The sequence below is a fragment of the Elgaria multicarinata genome, chromosome 6 (genome assembly GCF_023053635.1).
Source record: "Elgaria multicarinata webbii isolate HBS135686 ecotype San Diego chromosome 6, rElgMul1.1.pri, whole genome shotgun sequence".
Taxonomy (NCBI): domain Eukaryota; kingdom Metazoa; phylum Chordata; class Lepidosauria; order Squamata; family Anguidae; genus Elgaria; species Elgaria multicarinata.
Window position 1 is genome coordinate 106,242,495 of NC_086176.1, and position 14,319 is coordinate 106,256,813.

Genomic DNA, 14,319 nt, shown 5'->3' on the forward strand with positions numbered 1-14,319 from the left:
TTTATTCTGGTGCTTTTTAAAAACATCGCTTTCTAACAAAGCCTTTAATGGTTAAATTAACCAAGTTTGTACATTGTTTAAACTGTTTTAATAGTTTTTACTGCTTTTAAATTATATACTGGTTTTAACTTGATTCATGGTTTGTTTTTAGCTGTGTATATTCATTGTTTTATATTGTATGATTTTATCTGTACGCTGCCCCGAGAGCCTAGTGATATAGGGCAGGATACAAATGTTTTAAATAAATAATAAATAATAAACTTTCTAGTGGGAAGGAGAAAAAAAATCTGCAAAAAGTTCCCAGATTTTAAGGAACGCCTGCAGCCTAGCTGGCGAATGCAAGCTGACCCAAGTGGGCAGTGGGAACACATCGGGCCCAAAAAAGGTCAGTTTACAAATGATGGAGACCCCTGTCCTTATGGCACCTGACACATAGAATCATAGAATAGCAGGGTTGGAAGTGGCCTACAAGGCCATCGAGTCCAACCCCCTGTTCAATGCAGGAATCCATCCTAAAACATACCTGACAGATGGTTGTCCAGCTGCCTCTTGAAGGCCTCTAGTGTGGGAGAGCCCACAACCTCCCTAGGTAACTGGTTCCATTGTCGTTCTGCTCTAACAGTCAGGACGTTTTTCCTGATATCCAGCCAGAATCTAGCTTCCTGTAACTTGAGCCAGTTATTCCGTGTCCTGCACTCTGGGAGGATCGAGAAGAGATCCTGGCCCTCCTCTGTGTGACAACCTTTTAAGTATTTGAAGAGTGCTATCATGTCTCCCCTCAATCTTCTCTTCTCCAGGCTAAACATGCCCAGTTCTTTCAGTCTCTCCTCATAGGGCTTTGTTTCCAGTCCCCTGATCATCCTGGTTGCTCTCCTCTGAACACGCTCCAGCTTGTCTGTGTCCTTCTTGAATTGTGGAGCCCAGAACTGGACACAATACTCTAGATGAGGCCTAACCAGGGCCGAAGAGAGAGGAACCAGTACATCACGTGATTTGGAAGCTATATTTCTATTAATGCAGCCCAAAATAGCATTTGCCTTTCTTGACTACACTTGATTACACTTGACTACACTACACATGACTACACTTGTGAGCAAGACCTGGGAAATGTAGTTTTTACTGCACTACTGATGCTCTTTGGCAGGGCATAAAGAATTCTCTCCTTCTTTGCTTCAGAACCAATCTGAGCAAGAGAAGAATTCCACCGCGTGCTGTCCTGACCTCCTATTTGAAACAGAGGCTCTCAACATTCAAGGACCTCTGCAGGAGAAGTGCAATTCATCGTCTTTGGGGGTTCTGCAGACAGACAGAATGCACCCCATGGGGTCCCTTATGGTGGAAGAGATCCCAGTGTCGGGAGGGAATCATACTATGTCACACTATGTTGGTGCCCCTCAAATGTAGTGTGTTACTTTCCCCTTGGCTATAGTGACCTTAAGTCGCTGGGGAGAGCTGGTTTTACCAACTAACCAACGGAATTCCCAATTGCAGACCATTTGATTTGTTTGAACAAATTTGGTAGTTGCCCTTGGTAACCGAGCCAGGTCTGATCTTACAGCCCCACCCCTTCATTGAGATAGCAATAGATAGATGTGTTGATACCATAGTATTAGGTCAGGGGCAGTGGAGGCTGACAGCTCCGCTGCCAGTGGGGTGGCGAATCTGTTCCAGGTTTCAGTCAGAACTCTAAAGGAGCTATCCAAGGTTGAATGGCTTCTTTTAGAATTGCCTGACTAAGGCCCTTTCTACACCTAAGGATTATCCCAGGCAAATGGAGGGATCATCCCTGCCTGCTCCCAGGATCCCCAGTGTGTCACTTGGATGCACAGGGATGATCCCGGGACGATCCCGGGGGCAAGAGGCAGGTGGAGAAACAGCCTAAATGTTGAGCCAGGCGAGCTCAAGTGTTCACAGACTGGCCAAGCTGGTAAGAAATCACTGGGCCTTGAGCCCCAGCCAGAAGCTCACAAAATCCCTACCATAGAATGGTATCCATTATCATGAAAGGGGAGGGATATCCGGGAGTTCTTTAGACTTCCTCGCCTTTGCTCCTTGCAGTGGGCACCTGCAGTGCATTTCTAGACCCACGGCTTGAGCGCTCAGTCAACCCGACAAGCGCCTGGCAGCCGTCTGCCCCTGTCCAGATCCTCCATTGTGTGCAATGGAGGCTCCAGAAATTGCACATTTCCCCCATTGTGCAAAGGCCCCATTTTATGCAAGGGTAAAGGCGCAACCCGTCTGTTCACCCCTGCATAAATGGGGCCTTTACAAGCCATTTACACGGGGGTAGGGGAGGAATTTTGAAGTTTCTGGAGACTCCATTGTGTGCAACTACGGGGGCTCTGGACAGGGGCAGATGGCTGCTGGGTGCTCATTGGATGTTCGCCAAGCCACCAAAGAAACTCACACGGTGCGCAAGTAGGGCAAACGGCAGAGGCACAAACTTCAGCTGAGTCAGACCTGGGTAAGTTCACCCATCCCAGAGAAGGGGAAAGGAAAGGAAAGGAACCTCTCGTGCAAGCACTTGAGTCATTGCTGACTCCTAGAGGGACGCCTGCTTTCGCTGATGTTTTCTTGGCAGACTTTGTAGCGGGGTAGTTTGCCATTGCCTTCCCCTGTCGCAGTTACCTTTCCCCCAGCTAGCTGGGTACTCATTTTACCGACCTCGGAAGGATGGAAGGCTGAGTCAACCTGAGCTGGCTGCCTGAGAACCAGCTTCTGCTGGGATCGAACTCAGGCCGTGGGGAGAGTTTTGGTTGCAGTAACTGCCGCTTACCACTCTGCCACACAAGAAGGGGAACAGTAGCAAACATCGGGCCAAGTGTTCCAACTCAACACTAAAAAAACAAAAACATAAACCCTTGAGACTTTGAGCAGAGTGTTGTTGTTATTTGTTTGTTTGTTTTCTTTACTTGGTAACCTTGAAAAGTCCAATTTATTTGGGGGCTTGCTGATGACCTCTCACAGTTCCCGCATTCTCGTCAGGGTTTGAATACCAACCTTTTGTGCTTCCAAGCTACTCAACGTTTTGGAAACCCACAAAATGCCACCACATTTAAAAAGATGTCCTTTCTTCTCCAACAGCTTCATCCCTCTTTTTCACTACGGTCATTCAGGACCCAAAATAGCATCTTTTCTGTAGGATGCCCCCCACCCCCACCCCCAGGACTTGTCTCAGAAATGCCAACTTTAATTAAACTGTAGTTGTTGGAGGGAACTATGTGCTTTTCACACTTTAGCAACAAAGAAAAGCACTTTGGGCGTTGTGTTCTTTCAGAATATTTTGGGAAGCAAAAGATGCTTCATGTTGAAGAGATAAGGGAATAAATATAATAGCCCGAATGATTGAGATATTCAGAAATATGATTAAACAGCAATGCTTGGCCATCCTGTATAATAACAGCAGCCCATGTTTTCCCTGTTAAATAGCCAACCGGCCAAGGCGTTATGGTTTCCAGCCTACGTTATTTTGGAAGCACTTCATTAAAACCTGTTATAAAACTGTTTCTGAATTTTCATCTTTGCCTCCTTGCTTTGCAGGTTTATGATGTAGTTTACTTGTGATAATCAGCTTCCAACTATATTTCCCAGTTAGTGGTCTGCTTAATGCACTTGTTGATTAACCCGTTGTGAATGGGTAAACATCAGACAAATGCTTATGGTTGACTGGGTCATAAGGAAGAAGTCTCATGTAGTCTCTGTGAGCACAGATGTGCACCTATACATACACATGGATTTGTATGTTTTACTGAAGTATCCTTTTCATTAGCGGTGTGCGCTCTGCACCAAAAATCCAGGGGTCCGCCAGACCTCCAACAAACCTCCAAAATCGTATTGTGGTTAGGGGGAAGTTCTAAAACTGTCAGAAACCTGCGGTGTAGTTAGAAGAGCCCCGAATGGATCAGTAGGTCGAAAGGTTTTTTAGGTGATGTGACAGCACATTTCATGTTGATGGATGGCTAACTGAACACCCTTCCATATTAGGAAGACGCCGAGGGGTGAAGAAGGAAAGTTTTGAGATTGACATCTGTGGCTAACCAATAGCCACAGTCTCCTCCCTGTCGCCCTCTCCAATCACAGGGTTTAGGGGGAGGGATTGCAAATGATATAACCCCTTTACCCCTCCTCTGGAACTCATTCATTTGCTAGTTCATGGAGTGAGAAAGAGTCCAAGTTCCACTCCCCATAAGCTCTATTAATGTTGTCTGAAAGGAAGGATTTAGGAAAAATGGCTCACATTATGAAAACAATGAAAACCACTCCGTGTAAATAAGTTGTCCCAGGAAGTGATGATGACTGGCAGGCAATGTAGATCCATACAAGCTGATTTTAGGATATGAAAAAGAAACTTATTCCAAAGGGTGATCTGTGTACTGCAAGTATGGATGCAGCTCAGCTGGGTATAAAGTCAAGAGAAGAAGGAACGGTGAGAGAAAAGTTTGCTAGTAGTAGTATATCTCCTGTTTTGAAGACAGGACTCAAGTTTATATACTTTGAATATATATATATATATATATATATATATATATATATATGTTTGTTCTTGTCTGACATTTCATAAGGAGAGCACACACACACACATTTCACCCCATTAGAGCAAAAGGTCAGGGAACAGATCTCTATTTTTATAAACTGAAGCAGATCTCTACTTTTATAAACTAAAGATGCACAACTGTGCATCAGCAAAGTAAAGGACAGTTTCATGCCTGGGTGGGTGTATAGGGGTGTGTGAGGGGGCTGTTTTAAGAAAAAAATATCCTAAAAATCAAGGGATGAAGGATCTGCTTTAAACTTGGAAAGGCTAAAGCCCTAAGTAAGAGCTACCAGGGTGCCAAGTTTCGTCTCTTTCGCTTTAAAAATGACAGAGATATATGCGTTTTTGTTAATTCCCATTAACGATAACAGTGCAATTCTTCAAAAATGGAGCGATTTTCCTGCAAGTAATCCAGTAGCGCAGTGGGACAGAGCCGCCCTGAAAATCTGGGTGGGAAATTGCCCCAAATTTCAGGGATGAGCAGACCCCTACTTTTCATGGATACCAGTTGCATGCCTCCACACCATGTCTGCACTCTAAAGTTGAGAAGAAACACGACTACCTTTAGTTATAATCTGGGAATGTTATAGATTTCAAACTTTTGAAACATCTGAAGGACGCAAAATAATTCTAAAAAGTAAAATAGCTGATCCTCACGTCTGCAGAACCCATAGTACTCTGGAAAAACCAGCCCACTGCAGAATCTGTGGGTCAGATTCATAGAAATTCAAATTCATTTGATTCTGTTGCAGATTTCTCCAGCATCCCTAGCTTGTCATGACCTCAACAGGGTTGTGCTACAGACAAAAGCGTTGGCCTGGAGTCCCCTGCCATCTTCATCCTAAGAATGCCTCTGAGTCCCACGTATATTCATGGGAAATTAATATGACAGCAGCTGGAGGCCCTCATTTTGCTTTGATGCAATCCCAGCTGTCAGAAAGAAACTTCATTATTGAAAATCAAAGTCGGGAGTGGTAGGACACTTCCACGGGCCTCAAGAGAGGTCTTCACAGATGCACTGTTGCCCATGGGCACCATATTACTTTTAGGTATAGGAGTTCTGCAAGGCCTCCCAGCTTGCAGAACTCCTATACCTGACAGTTACCTACACCTGGGCTACCTGGATGAATGTTTTGATTCAATCTAAAGCAGGAGATGTGGAAAATATGCCCATTAGTTCAGCTTTTCTAATTGATGCAGGTCACAGAGCTTGGATTTTCTGGGTACAGAAGTTTGATTCATAGAATCATAGGATAGTAGAGTTGGTCAATGCAGGATTCCCTGTTCAATGCAGAATCCCCTGCTCAATGCAGGATTCCACCCTAAAGCATCCCTGACAGATGGTTGTCCAGCTGCCTCTTGAAGGCCTCTAGTGTGGGAGAGCCCACAACCTCCTTAGGTAACTGATTCCATTGTCGTACTGCTCTAACGGTCAGAAAGTTTTTCCTGATGTCCAGCCAGAATCTGGCTTCCTGTAACTTCAGTCCGTTATTCCTTAGTGACGCAGAACGCACGGCCGTAATAAGCACACATGCTACCTGAGAGATGGCATCCATTATCTGGACCTACCTGTTGGTGCTCTCTCTGGAGAAGTAGACAGCGTAGGTCTGAATGTTCCCTTTCGCCTCTGCAGGAGGGCGCCAGCTGAGACGGACAAATCGACTGGAGACCAAAACAGGGACCACATCTCGGGGAGCAGAGGGGAGGACACTGGAACTTGGGATAGCTAAAGAAGGGGAAGGAGAGGAATCCATCAGAGAGGTTGGTGGTGCAGGGGTTTCAGGGCTAGTGGGAAGAACTGTTGTAGGTACAACTAACATTTTAGAAAACAAAGGACCAAGTGGATCAGGTGTGAATAAGATGTACGGAAGAAAAGAAAAGAGGGAGAAGGGAAAAAGAAGAGAGAGAACTAACAGTAAAACCACTCTTTAAATTGTAGTGTATCTTTTTTAAAAAAAAGAAATAATTTTGTAACAGAACCAGAATGACTTCTATTGTCTTCATCCTTTTCATACATGTCACATTCCAGCAGAATTAAACACATTTATCCATGGGTGAACTGAACTCTCTAATAGATTTTGGCTAAAATCTATGGACTGCTTTTAATTATGGGCTTGAAAATCATGGGCTTATGATGTAAGTACTGGATTACTGAGAATCCTAATATCATTATGGACTCATACTGGGAATTTCTTAGACCATACTCATATTACCCTGATTTTACCATTAACTACATGAGAAATTAGATTTCATAAATATTTCAAAGCTCAGTGCCCAAAGAAAATAGGTGTTATGAGTTGCACGGAGAAATAACTTCTCCTAGCAAGAAACAGAAAACAAGGACAAGTAACAATGCAAAGAACCATTTATTAAAACATTTGTCTCTTGAGCTATGTATTATTGTGATCTCCGTGTCCAGGATAATGTACAGATAAAATAAAACAGTATCAAATAATAAATAATGTACACAGCTAAAACATATTAAACCATTAATAAGCTAAAACCAGAAGAAAATTTAAAAGCAATGAAAACAAGTAGAACTATGGGCAGATTTAGCCCCCAAAGGCTTTGATAAAAAGCCATGTTTTAACTTGGCATAAAAATGAAGCCAGAGTTAGCACTAGTCAAGCCTCCAAGGGGAAAACATTCCACAACTGGGGTGCCACAACAGAGGAGCCCTCTCCCATGTCCCACTATAATGTATGTCTCGTGTTGGTGGGACACAGAGGAGGGCTTCTCCAACAGATCTCTCAAATCTCTGGCAGGCATATATATGGAGAGGCACTCTCTCAAGTATCAAGGTCCCAAGCTGTTTAGGGCTTTAAAAGTCACTGCCAACACCTTGAATTCTGACCTGAAGCATATAGACAGCCAGTGTAATTCCTCTAAGACTGACGCTATATGGTCAGCAGTCTAGCTCCTGCATTTTGCACTAGCTACAACTTCTGAGTCATCTTCAAGGGGAGCCCTATACAGAGTGCCTTGTATAGTCCAATTGGGGAGTTAGCAGTGCATGCACTACTATGGCTAGGTTGTCGCTGTCCAGAATTACAATCAGAGCTGTTCCCGCCCCCACACAAAAGGGACTAAGGGATAAGAAATTGATTCTAATAAGACAATAACTGGATGACAAATAAAGTTTGAGAAATCAGTTTCATTGTACCAGACGGAGGGCTGTTATAGAGAGCTGCAGCAAATATTCACCCTCACCAATCTCCCACCTGCTTGGGGTGGTGATGGTGTTTGGGTGTGAGGGATTGGTTGAGACTACTGATAATTCCCTGCTCCCAGGCACAATGGGAGGAAAGCAGCTAAGTCAATCTTTCTTCTAGCCACCTCAGGGCATGGAGAGAGGTCATGCAGCAAGCTGGGCCCATCTTTCGGGTTGGCATTACACTTAATTGCTGCTACTGGTGCTAGCTGGTGTCCACAGAATCAGACACATATTCCCCCTTCTCAATTGCAGGGGAGGGGAGAAATGGCATTGATGCTGGTTGATGCTGACACAAAGGACAGGATCCAACTGTGTCATTCCATTAGTGCGAATGACATGGCACTCGTGGAAACTAGGTTCTGAACTTTGCGCAAGGAAAGAAACCAACTCAAGTTATGTGTTTGCGCAAGGGTGATTGCGCAAGGGGTTTGCAAAACGCTTGTGCAATGTGATGTGCATGCCGACGTGGAACCGGTCGCACAGCTGCTCACACAATTGTTGTGCAAGTGTAATGGGCAACAATTTGCACAGCAGAAAGATGGGAATTTTAGGATGTTTTTAGAATGTTTTTAGGATGTTTTAACAATGTATATTATGTTTTAATTCAGTTTTATGTATTTTATATTTACTGTTGTTCCCCGCCTCGATCAAAATGGAGAGGCGGGTAAGAAATATTATTATTATTATTATTATTATTATTATTATTATTATTATTATTATTATTATTCAGCAGAGGTCTGCTTGCGTTGTATGAGTTTATGGACTGTCACCATTGGATCCTGCCATCATGTCTCTTCCAAATGCCCTGGGCTGGAGAGGCAGGAGGTGCCTAAGCCAGCTACTCAGCCAGGTGACATGACTGTCATAGCCCACCATCAAGACAGCAACTTCCCTCTGAGGACTATTTGGCTTAGAAAAATGGTGGGTAAGGGGAGACATGACAGAGGTATACAAAATTAGGAGAAAGTGGATAGGGAGTTATTTTTCTGCCTCTCTCACTAGAAACCAGGGTCATCAAGCTGATTGGTTTGAGATTTAGGACAGATAAAATGAAGGACTTCTTCACATAGTGAATAGTTAAACTATGGAATCCACTACCACAAGATGCAGTGATGGCCACCAATTTGGAAGGCTTTGAAAGAGGGTGAGGCAAATTCCTGGAGGAGAAGGCTGTGAATAATGACCAGTCCTGATGGCTATATGCTAACTTCAGTATCACAGGCAGTGTGCCCACATACACCAGTTGCTGGAGAACATGGGCAGGAGGGTGCTGTTGCACATGTCCTTCTGTTGCACTCATGTCCACAAGCAGCTGATTGGCCACTTTCTGAACAGAATGCTTCATAATATGTACCCTTGGTGTGATCCAGCAGGGTTCTTCTTATATTCTCATGACCAACAGAGCCCTTGCATCAATAACAGGCACTGACATTAGCCCTGGATTTGACTTTCCCACTCAGCCATCTCCCCAGGCTTGGATTTATTTCTTTTATTGGTTATACATTGTTACTTTCCAATAACTTGGGTTCTCTGGGCAACATATAGTTGAACCATGTAAAATGATTAAAACACAGAATCTTTAAAATATAATCCCGAGGTGCATTAAAATCAAATAATTCAGAAGCCAAAACCAGAACAGAAAAAAATAACCAGATCACAAAAAGCTCAAATAATACTGAGTGTCAGCAGCAGACACCTGGGAAGGTGAACTCTTGATGTCTTCATAGAGCCTTGGAGAAGAGGCATTGCTAGGTAGTTAAAAGATGTTGGCCTCCAACCCCACACTTCTACCTGGCCAGGTACTCCATGGTGGTCCCCAGCAAAGTGAAGACAGGCCAGATGGGAGAGGCCTTGCGTGGTCCCCAAATTTCATCAGATTTTGTTAAAACCTGACAATAATTGGTGAAATCTTGAAAGATTTGGAGATATGGCTTGACTGGTGCCCAATCAGATGCTGGCTGTGGAGTCTCAGGATGGGCAAAGTGGCTACTGGGTATTCCCCCTCCCCTTTTGATTGAAATGTAGATGGACTGGGAAGGTCCATGCATGCCCCAGAAGGGCACTAAGAATTAGATCTGGAGCCCACGGGCCCACTGTTAATGACACCTCTTCTGTGGAGGTGATAGCCCATTGGGGATTGTTGGAACAGCAAAATGGTGAGTGGCATACAGACACCACCCAAAGATTGCTTGCTGCCACAATATTCACCACCACATTGGCAAGTCCTCTGAGTGGTGGTGAGACCCCAATGGAGGACACATTATCATGATGGATCTCACATGCACTGCTGACCGTGGTTTCAGTCCAACAACATCTGGGATAAAAATCCAGCAAATGTATTTTGCGTTGCCCTTTCCAATGTATGTCTGAATAACAACAACAACAGATGACGATAATGACGATGACAAAAACAAACCCTCATCTGTGCCAGGTAGGGGGTGGTGAGCCCCCCGGGACCTCACCTCCCACGCTTGCTGAGCTCTGCTTGCTTGGCCCTCTTTCGGTCGAGCCAGCCTGGCAAGCATTCAGTGTTGCGTACATCTGAGGCTTCTGGAAAGTTTGTCATTCCCATGGTACACTATTAGCGTGCGGGGGGAATTGCACAATTTCCAGAGGCCTCAGACATGCGCTGTCTCTCCCTTCCACCCCCCCTGTTATCGGAGCCTGAAAGGGCCTCTTAATGCAAGCGTGAAGAGTCCCGTTCCACCCCAATGGGAAGGGAGGAGGAAGAGGTGCAGGAAAGTGCATTTTCTGGGCTTTGGGAAAGTGCGCAGATTCCACCGGCCTCACTAATGGTGTGGCTGGGGGAATCTGCGCACTTTCCGGAGGCCAGAGAAGTGTGGTTTCCCATGCCTCTCCCCCTCCCTCACCCTTTCAGGCCCTAATGGGTGCATGTGGGGATGGGGGTGGGAAAGCGCACTAGGGCCTAAGACCCCCATCAGCAGGGCAGGGAAGACTAGTGCAATTTCCCCAGGGTTGGGAAAACTGCGCATTTTCCCCTGTGCCTGACAGAAGAAGTGGCCCCATTGTCCCCCAAGGGACCATGGGGGGAAAATGCATCAGGTGGGCTCACCAGGGCTTGAGAGGGCCAAGCCCTGGGAATCCATTGAGCTGGCCTGTCCCGGCGGATTTTCACCCCACCTCTACTGCCAGGTTGATGACATTCTAATGCAACACCACCCCACAGGATGCAATGTACAGTCATACGCATATCTCACTGAGTTCAATAGGACTTACTCTCAGGTAAGCCTGCAAAGGATTGCAGCCTAAGACAGGCCAAAGGATTTGAATCGGCTCTTTTGGAATCAGGCTGAATTTCTATCGGCTGACGGAATTGTTCCAGACATCGGTCCTGAATCTGAGTTCAGATGCCATTTCATGCCTGCCTGCCCCTGTCATTCTGTAAACAGTGATGGGCGCAATACATAACATTTTCTGCTATTACTAGGGAAACACCAATGTACACACCTATTTCACATTTGCAAGCTGCTTGCTAGCTGCCAGTGAATAGTAAACATCTTACACTCTGAGTACAATGCAGAAAAGACAAGCACATCATCCTTTGTGTGTGTGTGTGGTTGTTGTTAGATTTCTCTACAGTAGGAATGTATGAGAAATTCGATTCAGTTCAGTTTTGAACAGAACTAACTGAGTTTACAATTCCTGGAACTGAACACAGGTCCAAATGCAATATGTGCTCCAAGTCCATTGATTTTTGAGCTTGCAAAGCTATTTGTGGGGGAGGGTTCAAAAATGTGTAGATTTGAAAAAAAGCGCATTAAAATCTGTACTTCTGACCAATGTACACCCACACACTGTAATGGAAAAAAATGTATATTCCCCCCCCCCCAAAAAATGCACAATTGATGCATACTTTGGGGGGAAATGTACAAAAAAATGCACCTGAGAATACCAAAGGTCGCAATCTGATGCAGGCGTGAGTCGGAATGTGTTTTTAGCTCAGTTTTGCTGATCCATCCCTCTCTACTCAACAGGTTATTTCTTAAATCATGGGAAGGTTTGTTTGTTTCCTAATTGTTGAGCCTGCTCAATCATTTCATTTGTGGTCAAGGTATTTGATGGGGGTGGGGATTATATTTGTTTCCCAAGAGTTTGTACCGCTCTGCAGACAATGGGGACGTCTTCAATGCTTTGGTTTTGCGTATTCATTTAACCGTGTGCCAAGCTACTTCCCTTGTGCATTTCTTTGTGCGGAGCAATGAATTCCTGACCAAGGTGGACAGGAATTTAATCGCCTGCTATATTGCCGTTAACTATCTCTCTAACTATTTTGAATATACAGTACAACACACTTTACATAAGAACATAAGAAGAGCCATGCTGGATCAGACCAAGGTCCATCTAGTCCAGCACTATGTTTACACAGTGGCTGTCAAGTGTAGGTACAAGGCCAGGATTGTACCTAGTGGTTAGATTTATTAGGAAATAGTTTGACAATGCCAGATGTTCTCTTGCAAGCTTATCTCTGTAGGAAGTTCCCATAGAAGTAGCTGCTTCAAGGCTGAGATAAAGGAGTGAACAAGAGGCAGCTGGACAACCATCTGTCAGGGATGCTTTAGGGTGGATTCCTGCATTGAGCCGGGGGTTGGACTCAATGGCCTTGTAGGCCCCTTCCACCTCTGCTATTCTATGATTCTATGACAAAACCACTGTTGCCTTTGTAGCGAAGTTGCTCCAGCCCCTTGAGCATTTTAGTTGGGTGCAGTCGTTGCAAATACAGACCCAAGCTTGAACACTTGCAAGGCCCCTATGAGCGGTCAGCAGCCACCCTCCCTCTCAGCCCAAAATGGCACACACTCCTCCTGCTATATCAATGGCATTGACACAGTGGAGGGACGTGAGCAATTTCAGCAGCAGGAGCAGGTGGCTGTCGAGCACTTGCCAGCCCAAGCTGAGTTTGCGTGCCCTGGTGAGTGGGAGCAGGCAGCAGGGCAATGGGGCAAGCATCCACCAAGTCAGATGCGCACCTGGCATTTGACACCCCTGACCTAGGGCTTCAGCTTGCAATCCAACTTCAATCACACATCCCTAAGCAGTGCTAGGGATGTGTGAGAAGTTAATTTCAGTTTAGTTTTGACCAGGATTTAACCCAATCCTCACCTTACGGACCTTACACAGACTCGGATACAATCTGCAGCTAAAGTCTGTACATTTCTGAGCTAAAAAAAATCAAGGGATGAAGGGAACTGCATCAGACTTGGCACATCTATATCCCTCCTTAAGAGCTATCATGCTGCCACATTTCATCTCCTTTTCAGTAAGCATTTTGATTAATTGCCATAGCTTATAATGAGGTGGTTTTCCAAAACTGGGACAGAGCTCCAAATGACCTTCGCTCTGCATCGCAGGTATCTGATGGCTTTGAAAACATCCCCTAACCACACCAAAAGTTTAGAGCTCCATCAGAGCACTACTGGACCCTCGGATTTTTGGTGTGGAGCACCCCCCCCAATAGAATCTACCACCTCACCTCACTCACATTAACTACCTACTTCCCAACTGACAAATCTCAACTGCCCAGCCCAGCTGTCATTGAGGCTGCGGCCTCTCCCTCTTCCATTCCTGATTCTATCATGGAGGAGGGGCCTCCCTCTTGACAGACAGCTCTTCAGACCCAGCTGCCAAGCCCGAAAGATTACTTTGTTCCACCAGTTGACCTTTTTCCTGACCCCTTTTCTGGACTCAAGCTAAAAAGAGGGAGAGAGAAAGGGAGAGGATGATTTGTGCTCCAAGTTCCTCTCTCTAACCTAGCTAGGAACATAGGAAGCTGCCCTATACTGAGGGGATGAAATCATTGCTCCATCTATCTCAGTATTCTTGACACTGACTGGCAGGGGTTCTCCAAGGGTTTTCCAGACCTCCCTGGAGAAGCAAGGGATTGAACTGGGACCTTCTGCATGCAAAGCAAGTGTTCTGCCATTGAGTCATGGCCCCATATAAAATATTCTGGAGAGCACTGTCTATCCCAAGGCAATCAGAAGTGGATGTGGCACAACTGCTTCTTTATGGTTACTTTTCAAATATATATGTGTGTAATTGTGGACACTTTTTGAAATTTTCATGTTTTGCAACTTTGCATGCTTATAGAAAATTTTCTGTTTCACGAAATTCAAATGTTTATATATAAATTGAAACAGAATTCAATGCTGAATTCAATACAAAACCAGAATGCAAATATCTGCAGTCCAAAAAAAAGTTATGCTTACTTTAGTCTAAAAACAAACAGGTGTGATTGAGTGAAGAAGCAGATTGGAACTGCAAACCCTACTGGCCAATCACAGTCCTTGTTCTGGGGACCAATCACATGGCAGTAGCTGCGATACATCATGTTTCAAGTTGGGGAAAGTCAGTTTTGCTGCTTGTTCTGTAACTGAAGCGCAATTGGAGATTGTGTGAATATTTGAAGTATTTCTCGAATTAAAAGTGTGCGTACGTACATCATAAATAGAGCAATGGCACCTAAGAAAAGAGTTGATTGGACACCCAGAAAAAGAAGCAGGATTGTTGTATTACGTGATTCGGGTCTTTCAATTGATATATAAACATTTAA

General features: G+C 44.8%; 1 protein-coding gene across 1 annotated transcript in view; it reads right to left on the reverse strand.

Moving 5' to 3' along the window:
- The window catches only part of DCC (DCC netrin 1 receptor), a 1,200,544-nt gene that overhangs the window by 354,743 nt on the left and 831,482 nt on the right, over positions 1-14,319 (reverse strand). Inside the window, 1 exon segment of the mRNA XM_063128256.1 lies at positions 6,104-6,260. Within this exon segment, the coding sequence (XP_062984326.1) occupies positions 6,104-6,260 (157 nt within the window).